The following is a 15062-nucleotide window of genomic DNA, read 5'->3' on the forward strand; positions in this document are numbered from 1 at the left end:
AAGTTGTCAAGCGGGAAGAGAGCCCAAGGATCCGGCAGTTGGAGGGGCCTGTCGCAAGCTGGGTCAAACTCGATGATACCATGTGTGTCGGTGATGGACAAACGTGCCAAAGGGCAGCTTTCCAGTCGTCTGCTCGGCTGCTGTTTGTGGCTTCACTGCAGGAAAGGAGTCGAAGGATGGATGGTGTGGGAGTTGATGGTGCCAAGACAGGCCCCCAAGGCCCACAAGGCCTGATTCTGGGCCGCGTTGAGTGGCTCGTGCCTCAGCCACGCCTTCTCTTACACCCCATTGGTTGGAATTAGCGGATGTATCGTCAGCCCTGTGACCCCTGTTCTACTGTTTCTCTCAAGCCCCAAAGCCACAACCTTTTGATGTTGGTCCGTCCTCCGAACGAACTGCCCGGTACTCCTACAATGCAAATCAGCCTTGCCTTGCCAATTGCGACAAGTCTTCCTATCGATTACAAGAGCACCTATTATGCGGCCGCTTTTCCCGGCCCTCCTCAACCGTCCCATCGCCGTTTGGACTTAGCATTTATCGCCAGGCCTCTCGATCTTGCGATCTTCACCCATCCGCTCCAAGCCCCCTTTCCCACATAATAGCGCCAACAGACTTCTAGAATATTGTACATGTCACGTCACCACTGTTCCAGTCCAAGAATGGCGCACGCAGACGACTGGGGTCAGGTGACTTACCACCTCACTTGCCGTCGATTCATGTCAACACTTCCCAGCCATTTCAAGTTCTCCGCGTTTCCCGAGGCGCCCCTTCATCCCGAGAATGCTTCGCCTCAAAAGAACCGACTAACGCAAAAAGAATAGGGTAAACTTATCAACACAGTAAAAACGATCAGCCTTGGATCCGTTCGTCCACTGTGTCGGCAGCACCGTGTTGAGGGTGGTTTACTTGAGGCCATCTTCACATGTCGAGGCATCCCATATTGCCCCTGGGTCAGGTAATGAGCAATATTGGGACATATCATCAATGACGGGTTCTAGCCAATGAATTCACATCATCAACATCTTCCAGAAGAGAGCGGTTACGCTCGCCTATCGCGTCAAGGCCGGCCTCAAAAATCGGCCTTAAAAACCGGCCCTCAGGGCCAACATCTAGCTCCACCGGGCCGTTATCTCCCCACAACTCCCGCTTCCCTGGAGATCACTAGAAAATGAGTTGAAGTTTGGAATTTTCATCTATATCCAATCATAGTCTACGGCGAGCACTACCGGCGGCGTGCCCCTTTCGGTTGTAATTGACGCGAGTCATCGCCAAGTCTGCGCCGCAGGAGCTGTCTGCACCTGGAAAAGGAGTCAAATGAAACCCCGGGGACTCCACGATGTTCTTGATTGTAAGAGGATACCACCGCCTTGGGACAAGAGATTACACCTTGCTGGCAAGCAGCTTTTGTCGGCCGCTGCAAATCAACCCCTGAGTCCATCGGAGAAGCTCTGCCGGTCTCTCCAAGCTTCATAGACAGTGCCCAACTTCATATGAATCAACCAAGGCTTAGGAATCCACACGTAAAATATTTGCTTGCTAACCATGTGGTTGAACGGCAACAGACATATGTTCGATTTCCAAGATATTGCTCCTGTGCCTCACGGGAGCGCCCGGGAGTCCGAGACAGTTGTGAAGGCACCCGACTGGTCGTACCCCGCCCGTAGGGCTGATGATATCACTGCATTTCATGTCCTTCCTGCAAGGTTCGTGTTGTGCTCCCTTCATGCAGATATCAGAGCTTCCCGCAATTCTCGAAGTCTCCGACCCGCTCAGGACTGCAAGCGCTTCCCCCCTTATTAGTCAGTTCACGGGGGATCACCGGAGACAAAGATGAAATCTTCACGTCATCAAGGGTCTCAAACAACTCGACAGCAACCAGCAGACCCGAACCGATATGTCACTCGGTTTGATCAACCAAAAGTTTGATCCCGAGGTGCGGTGACACAACCACCAGCCTTGACAAGCAAAGTATGTTTGTCACTGGCCGGCTCGCCTGTCAAAAGAACAATTTGTCACACGTAGTTGACATACCTGACAAGGTCAGGATTCAGCCTTGCAAGTCCCTTTTGGGAAGGCTACATCTGATTGGTCAGCGCCGGACATGCCCGGCTTTTTCGGGAGATGTAAATTCGGGGGAAGGACACATGCGACCAGACCCGGGGATATGGTAACGGAGAGCCAAGAAGTGTAAACACCACCTCCCCGACTGCCCGATTCAACGAAACTTTCTGTATAGCTAGCTTCTCGTCGTGTGGTTTGCTCCGCCTCGTGATCATAGGCGGCCGATGGTGATGCAGGAGAATGTGACTATTTTCATCAGGTTGTCGATGTCCCGGCCGAGAGGAGGAGATTTGACACCCTACAGTGCTTCGGCATGTCCGTTGTAGTGAAACCGCAACACCGAGGAGGGAGCCCATGCTCATTCTCTTCTGTAATGTCTTTGGGCTTCATTGGGTCATTGCTACTTAGCCCAATTCATCACCCTGGTCACTGGCCGATGCGTTCACCAACTAGGTGGTTACCAAGGATACAGCTCTCCCAGATACACTCATCAGTAACCAATTTGATACATGCACCATCACCCTCTCATCACACCGCACAGGCAGAAGCACCGCACCAGGGAACTAAGTAAGCCACCTCACTCACCTCCGCTCTAGACCAACATAACTCACACACCACCGCTCACCAAAAAATACTTTGTTTGAGCAGAAAGATATACACTCTCATATTAGCTTCCTTATCAACAACCAATCCAATCCAACTACCACACCACCCCCCTGATCACACCGAGAAGTGCCCATCTATCTTGTACTCACCTCACCGCTGACCTTGCTGTCACCAGACAGACCATCGCTCCTTTTGATCACCGATTCCCCCTCCTCACCCTCCCATCCCAAACAGGCACCCACCGAGACCCCTTTCTAACCTGCTCCATTTCATTCTCACATCAGGATGTATTCCAACACATGTCTCTTTAATCATAGACTCTCTTTGACAATAATATCTCCTGAGGCATAGAATCTCCTCAGGTCCAAAGTCAGGTGGTTTAAGTCATGGAGAGAAAGGTGCCGAGTAGATAGCCTGCTCCATAAGCAACGGATCAAAGAACCCAACCTAGACGAGGAATCTTTAGCTGCTTTTCACGTCAGACTTACCGCGACGAATGAGGCTCATGGGTGTTTACCTTCAAAGAACAGAACTTCCGGGAACACCACATTGGCCATTGCATCGTCACCAGATACCCCTAGAGAGAGCTGAGAGAGCCTAGCCATTGTAATGAAGCCATGCTGCTGGACCAGAGCTTTGACCAAAGCTCGTGTCACAGGATGAAAAGAACTCTGAGCTGCTTCTTGATAAACAAGTTGACCATTCACAGACACACAGTTCATCAAAAGCATCAAGGTCAGTAGTAGTGATACTCCAATTACTACCTCTTGCCCCCCCCCCCTTACCCCCCTTAATCCCTACAGCATATCCCAAATGCCTCTTACAAGAGTAATCTCCACGTATATGCAAACAATAAACCCAACCCAACCCAACCAAAACAGTGTACCTTACACTTCAACAGAAAACCCCCCTCCCTCCCTCCCTTGCCTTCCAAGCTCAAGAAACCCAAGCCCATTATATAACCCCCCTTTCCCTGTCCCGTAAACGCCAGAAACCTCTCCTTCATCAACCAGCATAGCAAGAACCCCCCCTAAAAACCCCTTGCCCATCCTCCCACAAGCGAATCACCGCCATAGGCGAGAGAAGATACGATACCTAAAACAACAAGGCACAAAAGGGCAGGAGAGCCCCCCTCCACTGCAATCCAGAGTCGAGAGAAGTATAAAAAACAAACAACCCGCTTTCCCATCAATCCCAATTCACACAGCCCACCCCAACACTCCCCGCCCACCAAACAAACCCAGATTTTTCTAAAACTCAACAACGCCCAAGCTCTCTCTTGCCCCGCTAAACTAAACAGAACCAAATGCATGCCCAGTGTCGCAAAGTCAAAGTCGTGCCATGCTAGTTGAATGATAAATTGAAAAAAAACGCAGAGAAAACCTTGTGTGGTGGGTTGGTTGTGCAGCAGTGCCACGTCGTCATCGTCAAAAAGTCGTCATCAAAAGTCGTTACAGTCAGTCGTACATTAGTCAACCAGTCAAACGAAAAAGCCCCATTACTATTGGAGCCCGGCACTGATCTTCCTCTGTGTCGTGACCGGAGACACATGGCTCGCGCTCCCTACCCGCCCGCTCGTCTTGCGAACGCCCGTGGGAGCTACGGCGCCTTGCCTCTTGGGACTGCTGCTGCCTCCGCGAACCTTGGTCAGAACCCCAGACGCGGAACTAACTCGCTGGGCTTGCTCGTAAGACTTGGTTCTGGCTGCTCCGGTGCCGATGTTCTCGATATCGTTGGACGCATCGTTGTCGACGACTTGATAGACGGTTGTGGTGGTTGTTGTTTGTTGGCTGACGGCACGCTCGCTGGTACGGCGGTCCGGAGACATTGACGCTGAAGCCTTGCGATGAGAGCGCATTCGCAAATACAACTCCTCGTCCGACTCGTTGCCCTGCGACGTCCGGTGCATTGAGATGATCTCGGTTTGGGTCTCCTCGACGGCGCGCTCCTCCTCGACAGTAGCGACAACACTGGCGGTGTTGCGGCCATACCCAGCACGAGCAGTCTTTCTCGGTTGACCTGGTGTCGGCGCAGGAAGATAGTCTTCCTTGTTGTCCCGAGCATTGTCAACCGAATCCATCTCGCCGAGTGGTGTGCGCCCTGCGCGGTTGGGAGGGGTGGCGACGCCATTCTTGCTCGCACCACGAGCAGCCTTTTGGACCGCACGGTTGGGAGTCTGGGGTACACCCTTGGCCGCGTTGGCAGCCATCTCCTTGCGAAGCTTCCTCTCGATGCGCTCCTCGAGCCACCATTCCCGGAAGACACCCTGGTTCAGGTGAAGCCAGTGCTGCTGGGGGCCAACGACCATGCCCGGACGCATGAAGCGCATGTAGGCGATGACCTCGTTGGCGGTGAAGCCATATCTGTAAATGAGGTAGGCACCAATCAAGCAGCCAGTGCGACCGAGACCAGCCTTGCAGTGAACAGCAATGCCCTTCTTCCTGACCGTGATCATCTCGTGAGCCAAGCGAATGAATTTGCGCACAGTGGAAAGAGGTGGGCAGGTGCCGTCCTCGAAGATCATGTCGATGTGCTGGATGCCAAGAGCCTCAAAGTACGAGGCATTGTAGAGAACCGAGTTGAGGCGAACCACGAGTCCAATATTCCTCTCGGTAAAGTGTGTCAAGACATTGCGAAGGGGCTGGTTGATAAAGGCGTCCGACTCGATCTGGGCAAGGTTCTTTGGAAGCAGCTCCCAACCTTCCGTGCCTTCTGGCGTCTTGGCCACCTCGGCGGTCTGTGGGGAAGCAAAAGCAAGGAAGCTGGGCGAGATCCAGTTGAAATCGCCGTTCTCGACCCGCTCAAACTTTTCGTATTCGTCGAGATCAAAGTTCTCAAGAACGCAGCAGCCCTCCTCCTTGGCCTTCCACACACCATAAACGACATCCTGGACAGTGATGCCATAGTCGGCCTGACTATAGCCGGCATCTCTGAAAGGCATGAGGGGGGGGTCGACTTGCGCAACAGGCGCGAGGGCCAAATGTGGTGGCCATGACTGAATCAAAACCATGTAGCAAGCGAGAAGGCAAGAAGCATTGGCACGGCCTACGAACAAGTGGTTAGAATGGAGAAGAAAGCTTTCAGACACAAGATCAAACATACTGCGAGGATCAGCTCTGCTCCAGAAAACAATGGGCCTGTCCTTGTTCTCCTTCGCTCCGAGGATCTCGTGGAACTGCAGCGCAAAGCGGTAGAGATGTCCAATGTGAAGCGGGCCAAAGTCGTGGTGGAAGGCGTTGTAGAGAAGAGTATCATCTACTGTGAAATAGTAGGGCTGCTTGTAGTCTTGGGCGGGAGTGGGCTCGACATTGCGCTGCGATCGCTTCCTAGGCGACCGAGGAGCTTGGTCGGGGTAGGGAAACAACGTGTTGGCATCGGGCGCCTCAGTGTAAGCGGCGAGATATAAGCGGTCTTTTTGAATTGTCAGCCAGGTGATCGGGTAGCCAGGGAGAGGTAAAGAATATTTGACAATTCTGCGGTGACGATGCTGAAGATAACGAGACTCCATGATCCGGTGATACAAGATGCAAAACAAGCCATTGGCAACAATTGAACATACCAGGAATGTACTCGATAATTTGCCCCATATTGCTGGCGTAGCGGGTGGAAGGTGCCATCTCTTCGTGGCTCGTCGCTGCGGTCGACGGTGGTGGGATATTCGGTAGGTGAGAATGCGCGCAAGTGCATGTACCCGTGGCGGCTTCTCGACTTTCGATCAACAATGCAGGTCAAGGTTGCTGCTTTCCAAATGACGCTCTTTTTCTAGAAATTGGTCGCAGTGGGTGGGGGGTAAAAGGTAAGGGAGGCAGGTGTCGTTGAAGTCGGTGAGGACGCGCAAAACCGGTTCTACTGCAAGAATAAGGGTGGCTGGGGACTGATGTCAACAACGACTGGGGTCGACAATGCGCGCGAAGGAACCTAAGGTAGGCTGGGAAGAACCTTGGCTCTCTCTCTGTTAAGACCAACGACGGCCGGCGGCGCAAAAAGCAGTGACGATGATGCTGTTTGCAATTGGGAAGGAGAGCATGTGGGCAGCCTTCGTTTTGCGAGAGAGGTTTTATCGACAGGAGCCAGTGACCCAAGTGTATTTTGACCTTTGTTATTCCAGCCCATTTGCACGGGGGTCTCGTCTCCAGGGGACCGCTCCACAACAACGGCAAAATCGGGTCGCTCTGCCCTCGTGGACCAATCAGATTTCTCATTTTCGTTTCCAGATTCTCATCACCACAGCAACCAGCCCCCAAGCTTCCCTCCCCACATCAGTTAAGCTCGCTAAGGGCCATCACAGACAGGGGTTTTTAGGTAGCGACCCTTCGCCCCCCTTCCACACTGTTGGCATTCCTCAGCTATCTTATCGCCCGAAACCTGCCCCACCATCCGCAGCACCACGCTCTTCAGCATCGTCATCCGTCACAAGCCAGTAGCTCCGCCCTTGACGAACTTTTACACTTTCGTTAGCTGCCAGACCATCTTTTTCTCCTCTTCCTAGTCCAGGAAACAGAAAAAGAAGACAGAAAAGTAGCAACCATGTCAACCGAATTAACTTATCCCTGTTCTCTGTATGTCTTTTTCCCCCATCTGATCTGGTGTGTCTAGCAAGATGAGCGCAATCTAAAAGAATTACCCCGCCACTAATCCATCACTGCTTGCTTGCTTTCAACACAGAAGCCTCGATGTGCCCTTTCCCGACGCAAGACTTGCCAATGTTGCGCTCCAGGCTCTCCGAGTAGACAAGGAACTGTCTGCGCTCGTTCAAAAGGAGTTATCGGCCGTTGACTCGACGCTCAAAGTTCGGTACAAGGCGACAACAAACAGGATGCTGCGCGTGGCTGTCAACTCGTTCTTTGACAGCTTGGCTCTTGTGTTGGAGGTGATGGAACAGTTGGATGTGGATGTAATAGAGGCCAGAAAGGCGGAAGAAGAGACTGGTTGAAACGGCAAGCTGCAACTGTGAATCGCCAGAAACATGAGGCAACTCAAACCACCGTGCCGAGCCGCAAGAGATGATGGGGACGGTCAAGACTATTAGGCATGTGAAAGTTAACTGTGCAGCCTATAGAGAAAGGCGCGTTTGCTGCATTGCTAGCCTCAAGAGGCACAGCATCACGGGAGCATTCGCCGGAACATCAACATCAACATCAACATCAACATCAACATCACCAGGGGCACGACAAAGGCGTTTGTAGGCCACCAGACATATCCTGGGACGGGTATCTTTTGACGTTAATAAATGGCACTTAAATCTGCTCCTGCTTTACCAACTCATCTTCAATCTGCCTTTGCAGCTCCATCTCAATATCAACAGCCATTGCATCGTTGTCGTCCGGGGCAACCCCGTTTTCTTCTGCATGACCATTCATCCCATTTGGTGTGGTACCATTCGGCTGGGCCTCGGGCTGCCGGCTTGGCTGGTGTCTAAACACTTTGATGGTGTTGTCCTGCCCACAGCTGACCATTGTCTTGCCGTTGACATCCACCCAGAAGCACACGCCATCGTGCGCCCCAGTGATCCGTTGGACAATCATCTTGTCTACAACATCCCACATGACAATGTCGCCGTCCTCGCTGGCTGACACTATGAAGGGTTGCGGCTTGTCGTCTTCGTCTGGCTCGTATCCATCCTCGGCGTAGGTAACAGCGCCAAAACACCCCCCGATAGAGAACCCCTTGTTCTTGTGACCTTGATATGTCTTCTTGACCGTACCAGATACGTAGTCCCACAGTCGAATCGAGTTGTCAAGGTTGAAGGCTAGAACGAACCTTCCGTTGGGGCTGAAGCAGACGTTGGTGACGGCTGGGTTGTCTTCGTGGACTAGTGTTCTAAGACATTGCCCAGTTGAAGTGTCCCAGACACGACTGTGGGCGCAAACAACCTTGTGTTAGTGATCGATCAATGAAGGCGGCAGGCGGTTAGGGATAACACTTGCATCAATCCATCCGTACTGCAGCTCACCACCAACGTCCCGTCGTTACAGAACCCAATCCCGCTCACTGGATCACTGTGCGCAGGTAAACTCCTCATCAACCGCCCAGCTCTGACGTCCCATAAGAAAACCGCCTCGTCATAGCTCCCGCTTGCCAGAATGTTGCCTTTTGGTGAAAAGGCCAGACAGTAAACGTAGTTGTGATGGCCCAATAACGGACCGTTACCAGTTCTCCCTCCTCGTATCGTGGACGAGCCTCTGTATTCTTTTCCGGTAGCATCCGGCGTAGAGTGCGCAGCATGCGCCGGGTTCCCTGTTAACCTGTCCCATAACCTGATAGCTTTGTCGTCGGACCCCGTGGCGATGGTGTTGCTGTCGGGCGCCCAAGCCAAACAAGAAATACCGGCCATGTGCCCGACGATGGTGTCCAAGCACTCTCCCGTAGCGGCGTCCCATATCTTTACTGTGGCATCGGCCGAGGCAGAGGCGATCCAACACCCGTCGGGGGAGATGCGTACTTGGGAGATGGCTTTCATGTGCCCCTTGAGGCAGAGGTGAGGTTGGTAGTTTGGTCTGATAGGCGGTCGGTGGATGGATGGGGGGGTCGGTTGGGCAGACTGTGAACGGGATATGGACTGGGAACGGGATCGGGAGCGTGATTGTGATCTAGAGTATGGTGTTTGGGAGCGGGATCTCGATCTGGATAAGGATCTTGATCTCGACCGTGAACGAGACCGAGATCTTGACCGTGAGCCATCACGGGAGGATGTAGGTGATCGGGAATTGTATCTTTCTCTGCTTTGGCTGCGCGAGGCCCGCTCGCGACGTATTGAAAGACCTTGGGTCTGTTGGACGAGGCTGCCATCGTGGGGTGGGGTGCTGTCGCGTGCACCATCAAGGTTGCCAGGCGAGCTGTACCGTGGTGTTGAGTCCATGCTGTCGCCGTCTACTCGGCGTCGCTTTGAAGGTGGTTCCGGAAAAGGGGTCGCCGTGGTAGAGTCGAGCGTTGACATTGTTTTGTTTCGGCGAGGAACTGGTTCAAAGGGAGCTCCGACAGCCTGCCTGCCGGAAAAGTTTCCAGGTCGCGAAGCCGATCGCTGACGGCCGCGTTGAACGTTGCAGTTGACGGGACGTGACAGGGGGCTTTTGCGCTAAAATCTTGGTTGGATCTGCTGCCGCCGGCCATTGGCCAATTCTAGACCGTTGGCCGGGGATTATTTTCAGGCGCGCACAGGCACTGAAGGGACACGGCAGGGAAAACCCAGAGTTGGTGGATGCCATTGGACGAGATTGGGGACGTCGGGGAGGTGCTTGAAGCTCTCTTCTTTCATCAAACATATCTGCTTCGTATTAAGGGAGTTTTTATACATTGCGAGGGGTGCATATGTTATGAGATATATCTCATGTGAAGCTTCTTATTTTCTTTGAGCTTCAAACCATCTTTCTGTCAACAACAAACAGACGCGAAGCTGCCAAACACAATCTCGTACGAAACATATCAACAATCTTGAAGGACCATGGAAGAGTTACCGACAGAGCTCAACATCGTGACGCTCAATTGCTGGGGCCTCAAATTCATCTCCAAGCTGCGCAATGAACGCTTGACCGAAATCGGACGTCAACTTGCGATAGCGGACCCTTCACCACACATCGTCTGCTTACAAGAATGCTTCACTCAGGAGGATTACAAGGCCATCCGACGTGAGACGCGCTTCATTCTCCCCTATGGGAAGTTTTACTTCAGCGGGCCTTTCGGAGGAGGACTCGCCATTCTCTCAAAATGGCCGATTGAAGAGAGCACTCTGTTTCGCTACCCACTGAACGGCCGGCCGACGGCTTTCTGGCGCGGAGATTGGTATGTCGGAAAAGGGGTGGCCTGCGCAAAGATTCGCTATGGGCCGGCGGCGAAGCAGGTGATTGAGGTGTTCTGTACTCACACTCACTCGCCATATGAGGCTGGTCAACCCGACGATTCATATCTCGCCCAGAGACTCGCGCAGTCATGGGAGATATCAAAACTGCTTCGCGGAGCTGCTGAGCGTGGTCATCTGGTGCTTGGTTGCGGTGACTTCAACATGATTCCCATGTCACTGGAACATCAACTTGTTACCGCCAACACACCTGTTCGCGATGTCTGGAGGGTTTTGCACCCAGACAGCTCTCTCGGGCCAGCAGATCACCCGGCCGAAAAGGCTCGCCGCCGCCCAATACCAACTGCAGGGTTCAACATTGAGGAGAATGGCGCCGCTTCAGACGGTCCATATTGCACATGGCGGTGGACCAAAGAACAGCAGAAGCTCCTCGGCCCAGGAAAACCCCCAGTCACCGTCCCCCCTGACACTATCGGTATGCCCCTTCATTACTCAACTCGACGTAATCAACCCACTAACAACCCCCAGACCGCCGCGGTAAACGCCTCGACTACATCTTCGCCGGCTCAGGCGACATCGCCTCCCTCAACGGCGGCTGGGTCGTCAAGGCCGCCCGCGTAGGCATGATGATGCGCCACCCAGAACTAGGCTGCTCCCTCAGCGACCACTTTGCTGTCGAAGCCACCCTCGCCTTCCACCCTCTGTCCTCTTCCTCGGCACAGTCCAGCAGTAAAGCACCGCCAAACGGCAACAAGCCCGCCCCCGCGGACGAGTCCCTCATCCTCAAAGCGCCCCCCAAAATCCGCCAACCTGGCCAAGACGACGCCAGCACCATCCCCGACACCGACGACAAGTACGTCCAAGACGGAACCTACCTCCAGTCTCCCACCCCCTCGTCCATCAGGGACAATTCTTCATTTGACGCCCAGCTTTTGTCCTTCCTGACCGCCGATCACCTCCAGCTGCCAACCTCGGCGTATGATTTTATTTTGCAGGAGATCCACAAGTATAGACTCCGGGAGGAGAAGCAGAAGAAGTGGAGGGGGTGGCACTTTTTGGGGTCGTTGGCTGTGTTGGTCGGCTGTTTGGTTGGGGTGTGGTGGTCACCGGCGAACTATGTCGCTTTTGTGCTGGTGCTGGTGAGCAGCTTGAGCCTTGTTGCGGGAACGGTGGATGGGTTGATGAGTTTGTTGTTTTTCAGGAGCGAGCTGGGGGCGTTGAGGGAGTTTGAGTGGGAGGTTGTGAATGCTAAACTGAGTGCTGGGGGTGGGGTGCCGACTGCGGATGGGGAGGGGGAGGAGAGAGGGTGGTGATGTTGGTGTAGGAAAAGGAGAAGAAGGTTGGGTGGGATGATAATTAATTCATAATAATGGAAGAGGTGGGGGTGATGAGATGGATGATGTGCATGAGGTGTTTATATACCCGGGGAGCTATCTGGTCACGAGTAATATCATTTTCTATCCCCATTTCCATACCTTGACAGCTATCAACATGGTCATCTTACTTTAGGGATTACATTACTGCTCATCAACACGCTACCCATCTAACCCGATGACCCAAAGGCGAAGTACCTAAACGCACAAACAGGAACCGGAAAACTCATCTTTCATGGCAAATGAACCATCTATATAGCCCCCTTTCCCTCTATAACAAATGACACACACTTAAAAAGAAATATACAACCCATATCCCCACCCTAAACAGGCACCCCATCCACCACCCTCCCATACTCCCAATTCTCCCCGCTCAACTCCCCATGGCAAGCCTCCTCGTATCTCGCCATCTTCGCCATCCTCTCCTGCGCCTTCAAAAATGCCCCCAACTCACACCACCCATCCTTCCTCGCCCCATCGCACTCCTCCAAGCTCCACCCCAAATGCACCGTCCTTTGGTTTAGCACAAAATGGACATACTCCGTCTCTTTCCCTATCTCATCCACCTCCCGATTCGCCAGAACCGGTTTTTGAGTTTTGATAATCTCGATGTCGAGCCTGGCACCAAACGGCGTCATGTCCGACACGGTAAAGTTATGCTGACCTGGGTACTTGAGCGGGTCGAGTGTGGCCCCGAACTGCGTCAGGCCAAAGGCAGCCAGGATGCTGATGATGTTGGTGTCGTGGGAAAAGTCAAAGTAGAGAGACTGGTTCAGGGGAAATGTGCCGGTGTTGTTGTCGAGGGTGACGTTGATCTGGGAGCCTGAGTACCCTAGGGTGCGGTTCTGGAGGCGGGCAACGACTTCTTGCTGGTAGCCAAGGCCGATCGCTCTCTGTTACACATCATTAGTAAAGATCAAGAGAGGGTAGCGTGTGATGAAGACCTACTCCAACCGGCGATCCAAATCCATCGTTTCCGTAAAAGTTGAGATCGATCGAGTACCCGAAATGAAGCCACTCTTCATATGTAAACAACTCGCAGAACTTGCTGAAGCCGTATGCCACCTATCCTCATGTCAGCCGTACGCATCCTCATCACCAAGTCAAATACTCACAGTCTCATATGGACACATTGTCTGCGCAGCGTATGTATCCTCAACCGTCCACTCGTACCCTTCAACCAACTTCGCCAGCCTCTCCGTTGCTATTTCTCGTCAGCAAACTCCCTTCACCCATCCCTTTTGCTTCAACTCACCATTCTGCAAGTAAACCCCAATCCACTTCTCCTGCGCCTTGGACCCCCCATTCACCTTGTTCCCATTCGGGCAGTTCAAATACCCAGCCAGACTATTATTGTACCCAGCATCCTCAATGATAACCTCAATCGTCGCATTGCTCGTCCACCCCAACCCAAAGAACCCCGCCATAAAATTCTCGGCCGACTTCAACATCCTGTCCTGCGTCGTCGTCCGCACAATAATCTTGCTGTTAGGATTATACAGCTTCCCATACATGTACGCATGCAAAACCCCCGAATCATACAACTCCTGCCTCCCCTTCGGCACCAGTATCTCCTGCCCCAACTCATACCTCCACTCATTCAAAAACCCTAGATCACCACTCGTCTTGAACCCCCCCTTCTTCTTCGCCTCCCCGATCCTCCTCCCCAACCCATCAACATTGCTCCCAACAGTCGGGTACCGACTCCCATGCCTAGACACCATCTGAACCTGCACAATCTCCGCCCCCTCCGGCAAAGGCCACTCCTCGACCCCAAACCCCTTAGCCGGTCTATACGGCGTCAAAAACCCCATCTCCCCAAAGATACTCCCCCCCTTCTCACTCCCATCCCCACCCCGCACCGGCACCTGCGTCTGCAACGGCTCGTTCGGAACCCAAGTCTTCCCATCTTCCACGCCCCACTCCCTCGTCTGGGCCAAAAAACCCGGCTTGCCAGTAGCAGTTGGCCCAGCCCATTTCCCGTCCTCAGTATTAAAGTACTGAGGCACAGTACTAGTCGGTTCGCACCCCCCACCACCAGGCCCAGGAACAATAAACTTACCGTTTGGTTTCGTGGCTGATGGGGAGGGCGAAGGCGAGGAGTGATACCCAAACAGGGAACCATCCCCCGTAAACAACGCCACCAGCAGCACCAGTGGCAACGACACCAGAAACGACAGCGAGAAGGTGACTACATCCCTCCTGTAGATTCTGAACGCGCGGGGGTCAAAGTTTCGGGGTGTGGGAGGGAGTGGTTTGCCAGCTAGATCGTCCATTGCGTAGACATTGTTGTTGTTGTTGTTGTTGTTGTTGTTGTTGTTGCTGTCGTGGTCGGTGGTCGACACAGGGGCATACCCCGATGTGGCCGGGTTGCGCATTTTTGTAACAACAATCAAAACACACAGGCGCGGGCGCGCGGGCGGGCGGGTGTTCTTTGACGTGTCACAAAGGAATGAATGTCCCCCTGTGCCCTCGAACGGAAGGGAAAATAAAAAAATTAAAAAAATTCGTACTCCCGTAACGAATGAAGAAAAGGGGGTCGAGAATGTCGACGGGTGATTGATAATGCCAAGCCCCTCAAAAGTCGGTGGGCATGTACCCCTCAAACAAATGTCAAACTCGTCATCAACTTATCCTCTCATCTCATCATCCCAACTTGTCCTTTTCCCAGTGTCGAACATGAGCAATGAATGATGAAACAAAAAAACGGGAAAAAGGAAGCAACGACCGACCGACCAACCCAATTCGCAATTTCACATGTTGGATAGAATGCACAGACCATCCAACATATAACGGGCAACCGCGACTTACACACACCCTGGCAACTCCTTCCCTTTTGGATCTCATCTCAAACCACACACACACACACACACACACCTACACAGGTCAAGTTTGACAAGAACGGCAAGTGCGACTGTTGCAGAAACTGCATGTGGCACACTCTTTCATTATGAACATTTTGTTGCAACAATTTCACAGCCTCTACAAGTAAAGCAAACGCTCCCACGTGAGCTCACCCCTGAATTAAACCCTCATCCCCTAAATCCAGTCAACTCACTGTCATCCATCTAGTGACCATCATCTTCCGACTCTCCTAACGAGGCAGACAATCTCACAACCCAAAAATCCAACCTTTTGAAATGGCCTGACGAACACACCATTTATGATACACACATAAAATGCCAAACAGTAAAAATTCTCAATCTCATATCTCATAAATGACGCTT

At 52.8% G+C, this 15062-nt stretch overlaps 5 protein-coding genes across 5 annotated transcripts; 2 read left to right on the forward strand and 3 right to left on the reverse strand.

The window, feature by feature from the left end:
• Positions 1 to 4168: 4168 nt before the first annotated feature.
• On the reverse strand, positions 4169 to 6175 carry PODANS_1_2780 (uncharacterized protein; the record flags this gene model as incomplete). Its single annotated transcript, XM_001912439.1, has 2 exons — positions 4169 to 5712; positions 5770 to 6175. The coding sequence occupies 2 exons, from the start codon at positions 6173 to 6175 to the stop codon at positions 4169 to 4171; spliced, it is 1950 nt and encodes a 649-aa protein (XP_001912474.1).
• Positions 6176 to 7194: 1019 nt separating this feature from the next.
• PODANS_1_2800 (uncharacterized protein) lies at positions 7195 to 7600 on the forward strand (the record flags this gene model as incomplete). The annotated part of the gene is made up of 2 exons (XM_001912440.1): positions 7195 to 7226; positions 7333 to 7600. The coding sequence occupies 2 exons, from the start codon at positions 7195 to 7197 to the stop codon at positions 7598 to 7600; spliced, it is 300 nt and encodes a 99-aa protein (XP_001912475.1).
• Positions 7601 to 7904: 304 nt separating this feature from the next.
• On the reverse strand, positions 7905 to 9742 carry PODANS_1_2810 (uncharacterized protein; the record flags this gene model as incomplete). The annotated part of the gene is made up of 2 exons (XM_001912441.1): positions 7905 to 8523; positions 8595 to 9742. Coding segments are annotated over 2 exons (1767 nt in total), but the record flags the coding sequence as incomplete, so codon positions are not given.
• Positions 9743 to 10102: 360 nt separating this feature from the next.
• PODANS_1_2820 (uncharacterized protein) lies at positions 10103 to 11775 on the forward strand (the record flags this gene model as incomplete). Its single annotated transcript, XM_001912442.1, has 2 exons — positions 10103 to 10937; positions 10991 to 11775. Coding segments are annotated over 2 exons (1620 nt in total), but the record flags the coding sequence as incomplete, so codon positions are not given.
• Positions 11776 to 12158: 383 nt separating this feature from the next.
• Positions 12159 to 13349, reverse strand: PODANS_1_2830 (uncharacterized protein; the record flags this gene model as incomplete). The annotated part of the gene is made up of 4 exons (XM_001912443.1): positions 12159 to 12728; positions 12784 to 12900; positions 12951 to 13039; positions 13091 to 13349. The coding sequence occupies 4 exons, from the start codon at positions 13347 to 13349 to the stop codon at positions 12159 to 12161; spliced, it is 1035 nt and encodes a 344-aa protein (XP_001912478.1).
• Positions 13350 to 15062: the final 1713 nt, after the last annotated feature.

The sequence above is a fragment of the Podospora anserina genome, chromosome 1, assembly GCF_000226545.1.
Source record: "Podospora anserina S mat+ genomic DNA chromosome 1, supercontig 1".
Classification (NCBI taxonomy): domain Eukaryota; kingdom Fungi; phylum Ascomycota; class Sordariomycetes; order Sordariales; family Podosporaceae; genus Podospora; species Podospora anserina.